Source organism: Scyliorhinus canicula, chromosome 3 (genome assembly GCF_902713615.1).
Source record: "Scyliorhinus canicula chromosome 3, sScyCan1.1, whole genome shotgun sequence".
NCBI classification, from domain to species: domain Eukaryota; kingdom Metazoa; phylum Chordata; class Chondrichthyes; order Carcharhiniformes; family Scyliorhinidae; genus Scyliorhinus; species Scyliorhinus canicula.
Window position 1 is genome coordinate 33239188 of NC_052148.1, and position 12001 is coordinate 33251188.

General features: G+C 43.3%; 1 protein-coding gene across 4 annotated transcripts in view; it reads left to right on the forward strand.

The window, feature by feature from the left end:
* LOC119963887 (receptor-type tyrosine-protein phosphatase alpha) overlaps positions 1-12001 on the forward strand; it is a 300421-nt gene that overhangs the window by 231254 nt on the left and 57166 nt on the right. For all 4 annotated transcript variants that reach the window (XM_038793255.1, XM_038793256.1, XM_038793254.1 and 1 more), the window contains one exon: positions 6381-6457. In XM_038793255.1, coding sequence (XP_038649183.1) covers positions 6381-6457 — 77 coding nt within the window. The remainder of the gene's footprint in view (positions 1-6380; positions 6458-12001) is intronic.

A 12001-nucleotide genomic window follows, 5' to 3' on the forward strand; every position in this document is an offset into this window, starting at 1 on the left:
GTGAAATTGGATAGTCTCTCGGCCACCTTTGCTCTCAGTACTTGTTCGGAGAGCCAAATTTCAAACTTCACAGGTGGTTTCCAACATTCTGAAAGTAATTCCCCCTACCTTGGCCGTCACTCACCTTGATTTGATCTTCCCTGCTGTCATGTCAGCTTTACCAGCAGCGTGGGAATAGTTTTTGAAAATCTACCTTTGACCTTTGATGAAGAACAAGAAAGGTGGTGCTAGTAACACTAAAAACAGCAGAAGAAACCAGCAGCGGCACCTGCTGCCTTCTCTCAGCCAAAGGCTACTTCACAGGATGGAGGGAATGGGCACACATAGTGAAGGAGATGATAACCCCAACATAACATCTACAGACAGAGAGGATCATGCTTTCTCCAGATGCCTGCACACCAGTGTTTCATGAGACTCATCAACGTCCTGGAGCAAGACCTTCTTCGCTATGTTTTTAAAAATAAATTCAGAGTATCTAATTTTCTTTTCCAATTAAGGGACAATTTAGCTTGTCCAATTCACCTACCCTGCACATCTTTTTAGGTTGCGGGGGCGCGGTCCATTGTGGCGAATTTGATTTTCCCAATCTATATGCAGATTAAAATCACCCATAATTTCAATTGTTCCTTAATCACGTGTCCCTAATTTTCTGTTTAATGCCATTCCCAACGATATCACTGCAGTTTGGGGGTCTATATATGGTGCCCAATAATGTTTTTTGACCCTTGCTGTTTCTCAGCTCTACCTATACAGATTCTGCATTATCGGAGCTAATATCCTCCGTCACTGTAGTGTTAATTTCTTCCTTAACCAGCAATGTAACCCCACCACCTTTTTCCTTTTTTTGTCTGTCTTTCCTAACCACTGAATATCCTTGGACATTCAGTTCCCACCCCTGGTTACCCTGCAACCATATCTCCGTAATCCCGACCATATCATATCTATTCACGTCTATTTGTGCATTTCATTCACTTTATTGCGAATGCTCTGCGCATTGAGGCACAAAGCCTTTAAGCTTGGCTTTTTAACATTACTAGTCCAACTCCCAACATTTTTCACTGTGGCCCTGTTTGAATCTGGCTCTTGGTTTATCTGCCTATCACTTTTCTTATTCCCCTTTCTGTCTTCTGTTTTTGTCCTTGTTTCCTCCTCCTCTGACTCCTTGCATAGGTTCCCATCCCCCTACCATATTTGTTTAAACCCTCCCCATCCACTCTGGCAAATACTCCCCCTAAGACAACAGACCCAGTCCTGCCCAGGTGTAACCTGTCCAGTTCGTACTGGTGCCACCTCCCAGAATCTTTCCCAATGACCCAGGAATCTAAAACCCTCCCCCTCACAACATCTCTTCAGCCATGCATTTATCCGATATCGTGCTATTTCTACTCTGACTAGCACTTGGCACTGGTAGTAATCCTGAGATCACTACCTTAAATGTCTCACTTCTCAATTTGCTTCCTAACACTCTTTGTTCTGCTTTTAAGACCTGATCCCATTTTTTTCACCTATGCCGTTGGTACTGATGTGCACCACGACCACTGGCTGTTCACCGTCCTCCTCCAGAATGTCCTGTAACCACTCCGAGACATCCTTCACCCTAGCACCAGGGAGGCAATATACGACCCTGGAGTCTTGTTTACAGTCACAGAAACGCCTATCTATTCCCCTTACAATTGAATCCCATATAACTATTGCATTTCCATACTTTTTATTCCTGCCCTCTGCAGGAGAACCAACCGTGGTGCAACAAATTTGGCTGCTGCTGCTTTCCCCTGAGAGGTCATTCCTCTCAACGATATCCAAAGTATATGTTGTTTTGCAATGGAATGGCCATAGCAGATTCCTGCACTGCCTGCCTAGCTCACTTGTTCTGTCTGTGGAATCTGAGCCTACGGTGTGACCATCTCTCTATATACGTGCTATCCTCGACACTCTCCGACTCGCGAATGCTCCACAGTGTCCCCAGCTGCTGCTCCAGCTCCGAAACTCTGGTTTCAAGGAGCTGCAGCTGGAGACACTTCCTGCACACATGCTGGTCTCGGGCACTGGAAATATTCTCGGCTCCCCACATGGAGCAAGAGAAGCAAACCAAGGCTTTGCGATCTCCTGCCGTGACTTAATCCTTTAAATTAAAACTTTAGAAGATGTTTAATATCAGATTATATCCAATTCTCTAGGGACCTTCTTTCCTGTCCTCGTAACTACCAAATATAGCCCTTCCAGATAATGCATCACAAATCTGATTTTCAAACAATTGTTTTACAAATTCATTGCACCATGGTTGGTTCTCCTGCAGAGGGGAGGAATTAAAAGTGTGAGAATGTAATAGTTAAAGAGGATTTAATTGCATCTTGTTTCAGTCGCAATGATCTTGCAGCAGGACCTCCATGGAAATGTCTCAGACCCATGTTCGGGTGGGTGTTCCCTATGCATGAGTATTCCAAACACTAATGACTGTCTGAGAGATAACATTTCTTTCTTATTGCCGTCTTAAATGTGGACCCTTTATTATTTTTAAACTGAGCACCACAAGAGAAAACATCCTCTCAGCATCTACCCTACCAAGTACCCTCTGAATCCTATGTTTCAATAAAATCACCTCTTAATCTTCTAAACTCCAATGTGTATGGACCCAGCCTGTTCAGCCTTTCCTAAAGGGCATACCTTCATCCTAGAAATCAGCTAAGTGAACTTTTTCAGAACTGCTTCAAATGCAAGTGTACTTCCACAGTATTAAGACCAAAACTGTACACTGTAATCCAAATGTCGTCTCACCAATGCCCTTTGCAATTGTAGCTAGATTTCCCTACTTTTATACTCCAACCCCCTTATTATAAATTGCACAGGTTTCCCAGTTGCAATCATTTAATAAAACTGAACAATTTGCAAATTAATTTGTATAAAACTGAATTTGCTTCAGCGTGCTCCTTGATCCTGATCATTATTATTCTATGATAACAGCAGCAAATGCTAAAAATAATTGATCAGGTGCATTTGTGGAGAGAAAGCCCAGAATTAATTACCTTTTCAGCTGAATGACCTTTCATCAGTTCTATGTATCAGCCATGGCTCAGTTGGTAGCATTGAAGCCTTTCAGTCACAAGGTCTTGGCGTTCTAGGCTTGAGCAGCAAAAATCAAGACTGACACTAATAGTGAGTGAGCATTGGAATTGCCATCGTTTTGACGAGATGACAAGCTAAAATAAAATGAAATAAAATAAAAAGATGACAAGCTACAGTCTTGTACTGCCAAGGTAGATGTAAAAGATCCTATTGCCCTATTTTGAGCATTTCAAAGAACAGGAAATTCCTAGAATCAATCCTGACAGATTGGATTAACTGCCACATAGAAAGGCATGGACTCATCAGGGATAGTCAGCATGGAAGGTCTTGCCTCATAAATTTGATTGAATTCTTTGATGAAGTGACCAGAAGAGTCAACGAAGGTAGTGCAGTGGATGTTGTGTACATGGATTTAAGCAAGATGTTTGACAAAGTCCCACATGGCAGATTGGTCAAGAAAGTGAATGCTCATGGGATACAGGGCAATGTGGCAAACTCAAACTAGATAAAAGGTTGGCTTAGTAACAGGAGCCAAAGGTTAATGGTTGAATGTTGCCTTTGCAATTGGAAATTTATTTCAAGTGGTGTTCCACACGGCTCGGTGATGAGCCCCTCACTGTTTGTGCTCTATATTAATGATTTGGATGTGGACGTGGGGAGCACACTTGGGAAATTTGCAGATGACACAAAGATTGAACAAGTGGTGGACAGTGTAGAAGATAGCTACAATCTCCAGAATTATATAGATGGATTGGTGGAGTGGCCATAAAGTGGCAGATGGAATTTAACACGAAAAGTGTGATGTCATGCATTTAGAGAGGTCAAACGGTTATAGGGAGTACATAATATATGGGAATGAATACCCTAAGAAAGGTGGATGAAGTGAGAGATCTTGGCGTAAGTACACAGGTACCTAAAGACAGTAGTTCAAACAGACAATGTTGTTAAAAAAGCATATGGAATTCTCTCCTTCATTGGCAGTGGTATAGGATATAAAAGTACGGATATAATGTTAGAATTGTATAAGACAAAGGTGAGGCCATAACTGGAGTATTGTATTCAGTTTTGGTCACCACATTACAGGAAGGACGTTATTGCTCTGGAGAGAGTGCAGAGGAGGTTTACAAGAAGGTTGCCAGGGCTAGAAAAGTATAGCTACAGGAGAGATTAGATAGGTTGGGGTTATTTTCCTTGGAACAAAGAAGGCTGAGGGGTGACTTAATTGAGATGCATAGAATTATCAGGCAAAGAGATAGAGTGGATAGGATAAAATTGATGGAGAATTCTAAAACCAGGGGACATTGATTCAAGATAAGAGGCCGAAGATGTCGAGGGGAGATGAGGAAGAACTTTTTTACGCCGAGGGTAGTGGGTGTCTTAAATTCGCTGCCTGAATTGGTGGTGGAGGCAGAGACCCTAAACTCTTCCTGGACCTGCACTTTAAATCCTCTAGACTACAGGGCTGTGGACCAGGTGCAGGAATGTGGGATTACAACGGTCACCTTGGTGTCCTCGGGCTGGTATGGAGAAGATGGGCCGAATGGCCACCTCCTGTGCTGTAACATTTCTATGATTCTAAACCATAGAATCATGACAGTGTAGAAGGACTCCATTCGGCCCATCAAGTCTACAGAAATCCTCTGAAAGAGCACCCTATTCAAGCCCACTCCTCCATCTGATCTCTCTAACCTAACCTGCACAGCTTTGGACATTAACGGGCAATTTAGCGTGCCAAATTCACCTAATCTACACATCTTTGGATTGTGCGAGGAAACTGGAGCACCTGGAGGAAACCCGCGCAGAGACTCGGAGACTGCAAATTCCACATAGTCACCCAAGGCTAGACTTGAACCCAGAACCCTGGCGCTGAGGTCAACAGTGCTAACCACTGTGCCACCATGCCATCACTTTATTGTGTGCAAATTTGCTGCCACATTTCCTACGACAGTGACTACACTTTGAAAGTGCTTCGTCGGCACTAAAATACTTGGAGACATCTGGATCATGAAAAGCACTACATAAATACAATCATTTTTTTGCCAAGGTATGGCCATCGCCATGAAATGTTAACTTTGTTCCTCTAGACCCTGCCTGACCTGAATATTTCTGGCGGCATGGTACCACAGGAATCAGCACTTGGCCCACAATTGTTCGCTGATAACATTAATGACCTGGAGGAAAGAACCAAATGTTAGATTTCCAAATTTGCCAATGATATGAAAATAGGTGGAACAATATGTTGTGATGAGAATATTGTGATTCTGCCACAGGATATAGATTGATTGGATGACTGGGCGAAAACCTGGCAAATGGAGTTTAATGTGGGGAAGTGTGTGACCATGCACTTCAGTGGGAGGAATGAAAAGGCAGGTTGTTATCTAAATGGGGAGAGACTGTAGGTGAGTGAAGTACCGAGGGATCTAGGTGTTCTAGTGGATGAATCACAAAAAGCTAGCAGGCAGGTGCAACAAGTAGTTACTGCAAACAGCATTTTGGCCTTTATTGCAAAGGGTATGGATTTTAAAAATAAGGAGGTTTTGTTGCAATTATACAAGGTGTTAGTGAGGCCTCACCTGGAATACTGCGTACAATTTTGGTCCCCTTACCTAAAAAAGGATAGTGTAACATTGGAGGCAATCCAAAGGACATGCATCAGGCTAATTCTTGCTATGAGAGTGTTGCCCTTTCAAGAGAGACTAAATAGTGTAGGTCTGTATTCCTTGGAGTTTAGAAGGGTGAGGGGTGACTTTATTTAAATATGCAAGATCCTGAAGGGGCTTGACAGGGAAGATGGTGAGATGTTTTCACCAGCAGAGAGTCTCAAACACAGGGATATAGCTACAAGATGAAGGGCCAGTCATTTAAAACTGTCATGCACAGAAATGTCTTCTCACAGAGGGTGGTGAATCTCTGGAACTCTGCTCTGAAGGGTAGTGGAGGCTGGATCATAGAAGAGCACCCAAGTGGGGTGGAGGTGGATAAATATTTGATAGGCGAGGTTAGAGGGCTATGGGGAAATGGCACAGAAAAAGAGTTGAGGCCGGCATAGATTAGCCATGATCATATTGAATGGTGGGGCAGGCTTGAAGGGCCGACTCCCGCTTCTATTTCTTGTGATCTTGCTCTCATCATGAGTCTTTTTAATTTTCTCTTACAGATTTTTCTTGAAGGAGTAACTGTTACAAGTTGTTATTCCCTATGTGCTGTGTTAATTATATTGTGTGTTTAACCATGCTGCAATATTTGTACCTCTACTTTGATCCATTTGCAAACTTTCTGATTTTTTTTCTGATTTTTTTTCTGATTTATATCACTAGATGATCATTCGCGGGTTCACCTGACACCAGTGGAAGGTGTTCCAGACTCTGACTTTATCAATGCTTCTTACATAAATGTAAGTATAAACACTAAATGGTTGTTAAAAAAAAAGTATAGTTTTTTATTTGATTCATCATCATTTCAAAAAATAAAAAATTATTTAAAACAGTTCAATGGTCCTGAGAGATGTGGTAGTCATGAACACATTATGCCATGAAGAGATATGACTTGAGGCACAATGTAGTTTTATAGTATTTGTTTGTTATACTTGTGCTGTCTCAAAGTACTGTAGGCCAAATGGGGCTGTTATTGGGCTGCAGTGTCAAATGTTGCAGTTTATTGCAATATTATTGCCATGTTGCTTAGCTCCCAGAAAGGAACTTGAGATTAAAATTGGCCCGTGCTGTGTCTGCTGTTTTTGATGTATTTAGGTCTCGTAAACCATTGTAGTAGATAATGTGCGTGCCAAAGTGAGTTCAAATGCTTCAGGTCAGGTGGTTGGCTATTTCAGGTTTCACTTCCAAATGCTGCCATTTGGCCCCTTGGTTTCAGGTTTGTGTATCCTTTATATATGTTTAAAAAAAAACAAGTGCACATATATCGAAACATATATAGAAAATAGAATCAGGAGGAGGCCCTTCGAGCCTGCTGTGCCATTCAGTATAGTAATAATCTTTATTATTGTCACAAGTAGGGTTACATTAATGCTGCAATTAAGTTATGATCATGGTTGAGCATCCAAGTTCAATACCCTGATCCCACCTGCCACCCCCCCCCCCTCCCCCACATATGCCTTGATCCCTTTAGCCCCAAGAACTATATCCAATTCCTTGTTGAAATTACAATTGCATGAGGGATAACATAAGTTCATATCTACCACGCAATAAAAAGGTGAATATTAAAATAGCACCTTGCCACTCTTGTAACTATTTTTTTCCTTATCTGCTGCTTTTGTTTGTAGAATGTTCATTCTGTTTGCCTAGCTCTCCCCTTCATCTCCTTCCTTTTCCCTCAATCCTATTCGTTCTATATATCTTTCCCACTCTTTGCCTCTTCAATCTCTCAGCCAAGCGGATACAGTGATCACTTACAGGGCTGGAGGTAGGAAGCAGAGACGGGGGGTGGAGGGTGTGCAGGACTGAGCAAGTAGAGGGTGTCTGTAAACTCACTTTATTAAAAAAAAAAGAAATAGGGGCTGGGTCTTGAGATGGGAGAAGATTCTGTGTTCTAGTAAATAGTGACTAATAAATAGTTGTTGTGGGAGACTAACTAGAGTCATAGATGTTTACAGCATGGAAACAGGCCTTTCGGACCAGCTTTTCCATGCCGCCCAGTTTCCATCGCTATCCATCTATACCCACCCTGCCCATGTAACTCTCTAACTTTTTAAAGGAAAAATTGTATCTGCCTCTACCACTGCCTCTGGCAGCTCATTCCAGATGCTCACTACTCTCTGTGGGGGGAAAAAACTCTGCTCTGGTCTCTTTTGTATCTCTCCCCTTTCACCTTAAACCTATGCCCTCTAGTTGTAGACTCCTCTACCTTTGGGAAAAGATGTTGACTATCCACTGGAAAAAAGCAAATTATTGTGGATGCTGGAATCTGAAACGAAAGAGATAATGCTGGAAAATCTCAGCAGTTCTGGCAGTTCGAGTTCGATGACTGTTTATCAAAGCTTGAATATCTACTATCTACCTTATCTAAGCCTCCTACGCTCCAGGGAAAAAGGTTCCAGCCTATCCAGCCTCTCCTTATAACACAGCCCATCAAGTCCTGGTAGCATCCTCGTAAATCTCTTCTGCTCTCTGTCTAGTTTAACAATATCCATCCTATAATAGGGTGACCAGAACTGAACAGAGTATTCAACGTGTGGTCTTACCAATGTCTTGTACAACTTCAACAAGAAGTCCCAACTCCTGTACTCTGACCAATAAAACCAAGCATGCTGAATGCCGCCTTCACCACCCTGTCCACCTGTGACTCCATCTTCAAGGAGTTATGAGCCTGTACCCCATAATCTCTTTGTTCTGAACTCTTTCCAACTCCCTACCATTAACTGAGTAGGTCCTGCCCTGATTTGATCTACCAAAATGCATCACCTCACATTTATCCAAATTAAACTCCATCTGCCATTCATCGGCCCACTGGCCCAATTGGTCAAGATCCTGTTGCAATCTTATATAACCTTCTTCACTATCCATCTTGGTGTCATCTGCAAACTTAACCATGCCTCCTACATTCTCATGCAAATCATTAATATATATATAAAACAAATAACAGTGGACCCAGCACCGATCCCTGAGGCACACCACTGGTCACAGGCCTCCAGTTTGAAAAACCACCCTCCACACCACCCGTTGGCTTCGGTCGCCAAGCCAATTTTGCATCCAATTGGCTACCTCACCCTGGATTCCGTGAGATTTAACCTTTTGCAACAACCTACCATGCGATGCGGTACCTTGTCAAAGGCCTTGCTAAAGTCGATGTAGACAGCGTTGATTGCACTGCCCTCATCTAACCTCTTGGTTACTCCTTCAAAAATCTCAACCAAATTTGTGAGACATGACTTTTCCCTTACAAAGCCATGCTGACTTCCCTAATTAGCCCCAGCCTGTCCTAATGCCTGTAGATTCTGTCCCTCAGAACACCTTCTAACAATTTACCCACTACAGAAGTAAGGCCATCCGGTCTGTAGTTCCCAGGCTTATCCCTGCAGCCCTTCTTAAACAAGGGCACATTTGCTACACTCCAGTCTCTCCTGTGGCTGTCAATTATTCAAATATCTCCGCTAGGGGGCTGGCAATTTCCTCTCTAGCCTCCTAGAACATCCTGGGATATGTTTCATCAGGTCCCAGGGATCTATCTATCTTGATGCGCTTTAATACCTCCAGCACCTCCTTCTCTCTAATATGTACACTCCTCAAGACAACACTTTTTATTTCCCTAACATTCGTGCCATTCTCAAATATTCATTTAGGACCTCTCCCATCCCTTGTAGATGACTTTGCTTATCCTTAATAGGCCCTACCCTCTCTCTAGTCACTCTTTTGCCCTTTATGTATCTGTAAAAGCTCTTTGGATCTTCCTTTGCCTTGTCTGCCAAGACAATATCATGTCCCCTTTTTGCTCTCCTGATTTCTCTCTTAACTCTACTCTTAACAATTCTTCAAGGGATCCACTTGATCCCAGCTGCCTATGCATGTCATATGCCTCCTTCTTCCTTTTGACCATGGCCTCAATATCCTGAGTCATCCAGCGTTCCCTCCTTCTACCAGCTTTGACCTTCACTCTGAGGAATGTGCTCACCCTGAACCCTAGGTAACACCTTTTTGAAGGACTCCTACTTACCAGCTGTCCCCTTGCCTGTAAACAGGCACCCCAATTGACTTTTGAAAGCTCCCGCCTAATACCCTCAAAAATTGGCCTTGTCCCAATTTAGAATTTTAACTTTTGGGCCAGAACTATCATTCTCCATAGCTATTTTAAAACTAATGGAATTATGGTCACTGATCCCAAAGTGGTCCCTCACTAACACTTCCGTCATCTGACCTTCCTTATTCCCCAAGAGGAGGTCAGGTTTTGCCCCCTCTCTAGTCGGGCCATCCACATATTGAATGAGGAATTCTTCCTGAATACACTCAACAAATTCCTCTCCATCCAAACCCCTGGTGCTGTGGCTGTCCCAGTTAATATTGGGAAAGTTAAAATCTCCTACTATTACCACCCTATTTTTCCGACAGCTATCTGTAACCTCCTTACGTATTTGCTTCTCCATTTCCCGCTGACGGGGCCTGTAGTACAGTCCTATCAAAGTGATCTCGCCCGTCTTATTTTTCAGTTCTATCTATATAGACTCAGTGGGCGAACCTTTGGATATATCCTCTCTCTGTACTGCCATGATACTGTCCCTAATCAAAAACGCAACTCCCCCTCCTCTCTTACCTCTAGCATCTGTAACCCGGAACATTGAGGTGCCAGTCCTGCCTCTCCTTTAGCCATGAGCTATAATATCCCAGTCCCATGCACCTACCCGTGCCCTGAGTGCATCTGCCTTGCCTGTTAGGCCTCTTGCATTGAAATAAATGCAGTTCAATCTGTTTCTCTGCCTTCCACTTTTCTCCTCGTTTCTTCCTCTCTTTACTACCCTGTGACTTCCTGCATTGATTCCCATCCCCCTGCCACATTAGTTTAAACCCTCCCCAACAGCACTAGCAAATAGCCCCGCTCGGATGAAATAACAACATATTTGTTATTAACTATAAGTTATAACATTTGCAAACTTGGATTTTGATCTGAGTGTCAGCTGTGGTGCCATTGGTAGCACACTCACCTGTGAGTTACAAGGTTCAGTTTCAAGCCCAGAGGGCTGGAGTACAAAAATTAATTTAAGGCTGATACTCCAAATGCGGTACTGAGGGAACGCTGCACTGTTGGAGGTGCAGTCTTTTGGATGTGTTGTTAAGTCCAGGCCCTGTATTCCCTTTTGTATAGTTAGAAAATATTCCAAGACAGTATTTTGAGAAACAGGGAAGGAGATTATTTTGGGGCAGCACGATAGCACAGTGGGTAGCACTGTTGCTTCACAGCTCTAAGGTCCCAGGTTCGATTCCCGGCTTGAGTCAGTGTCTGTGCGGAGTCTGCACGTTCTCCCCTGTCTGCGTGCGTTTCCTCCGGGTGCTCCGGTTTCCTCCCACAAGTTCCGAAAGACGTGCTGTTAGGTAATTTGGACATTCTGAATTGTCCCCGTAGACCCATGCAGACACAGGGAGAACGTGCAGACTCCGCAGTGACCCAAGTCGGGAATCGAACCTGGGACCCTGGCGCTGTGAAGCAACAATGATAACCACTGTGAAAGAATAAAGAGAAAAGGATATTTGACTAGACTTGAACCCATTTGATGGTCTTGCCTTCATGAGGTTGTTGCTTTAAGTGCAGTTGCTGAGTTCAGTACTCTGCTGGCTATCTTATGAATGCCTGTGCTATTGGTTGTTTAGTAACAATCTATACTCAGAATTTATATGGGGTGTTTAAAAATACTTTTTAGTAAAGTAATCCAATCTATTCCCCCGGCTTTCACACTTTGCGATTTTTTTGGGGTGGAAGAATTTATACTATTTCTTGAGTTGGCTTAAAAGTATTCAGGACAGCAAGGTGGCACAGTGGCTTCCACTGCTGTCTCTCAGAGCCAGGGACCCAGGTTTCCATTCCGGCTTTGGGTGACTGTGTGGAGTTTGCACATTCTCCCCGTGTCTGCCTGGGTTTCCTCCCGGGTGCTCCGGTTCACTCCCGCAGTCCAAAGATGTGCAGGTTAGGTGGATTGGCCATGATAAAATTGTCCCTTAGTGTCAAAAGATGTGCAGGTTAGGTGGATTGGCCATGATAAAATTGTCCCTTCGTGTCAAAAGATGTGCAGGTTAGGTGGGGGTACAGGGAGTGGGTCTAGGTAGTGTTCTCTTTCGGAGGGTCGGTTAAGACTCGATGGGCCTTCTGCACTGTAGAAATTCTATGGTTCTATTTATTTAGTTCAATGGTCTAATTTTCAACATATTCTACTGAAGTGAGGTGGCTTGGGAAAGGGAAATAAAGGAATTTTAAAAAACATCACCGTGCAGCTTCTTCT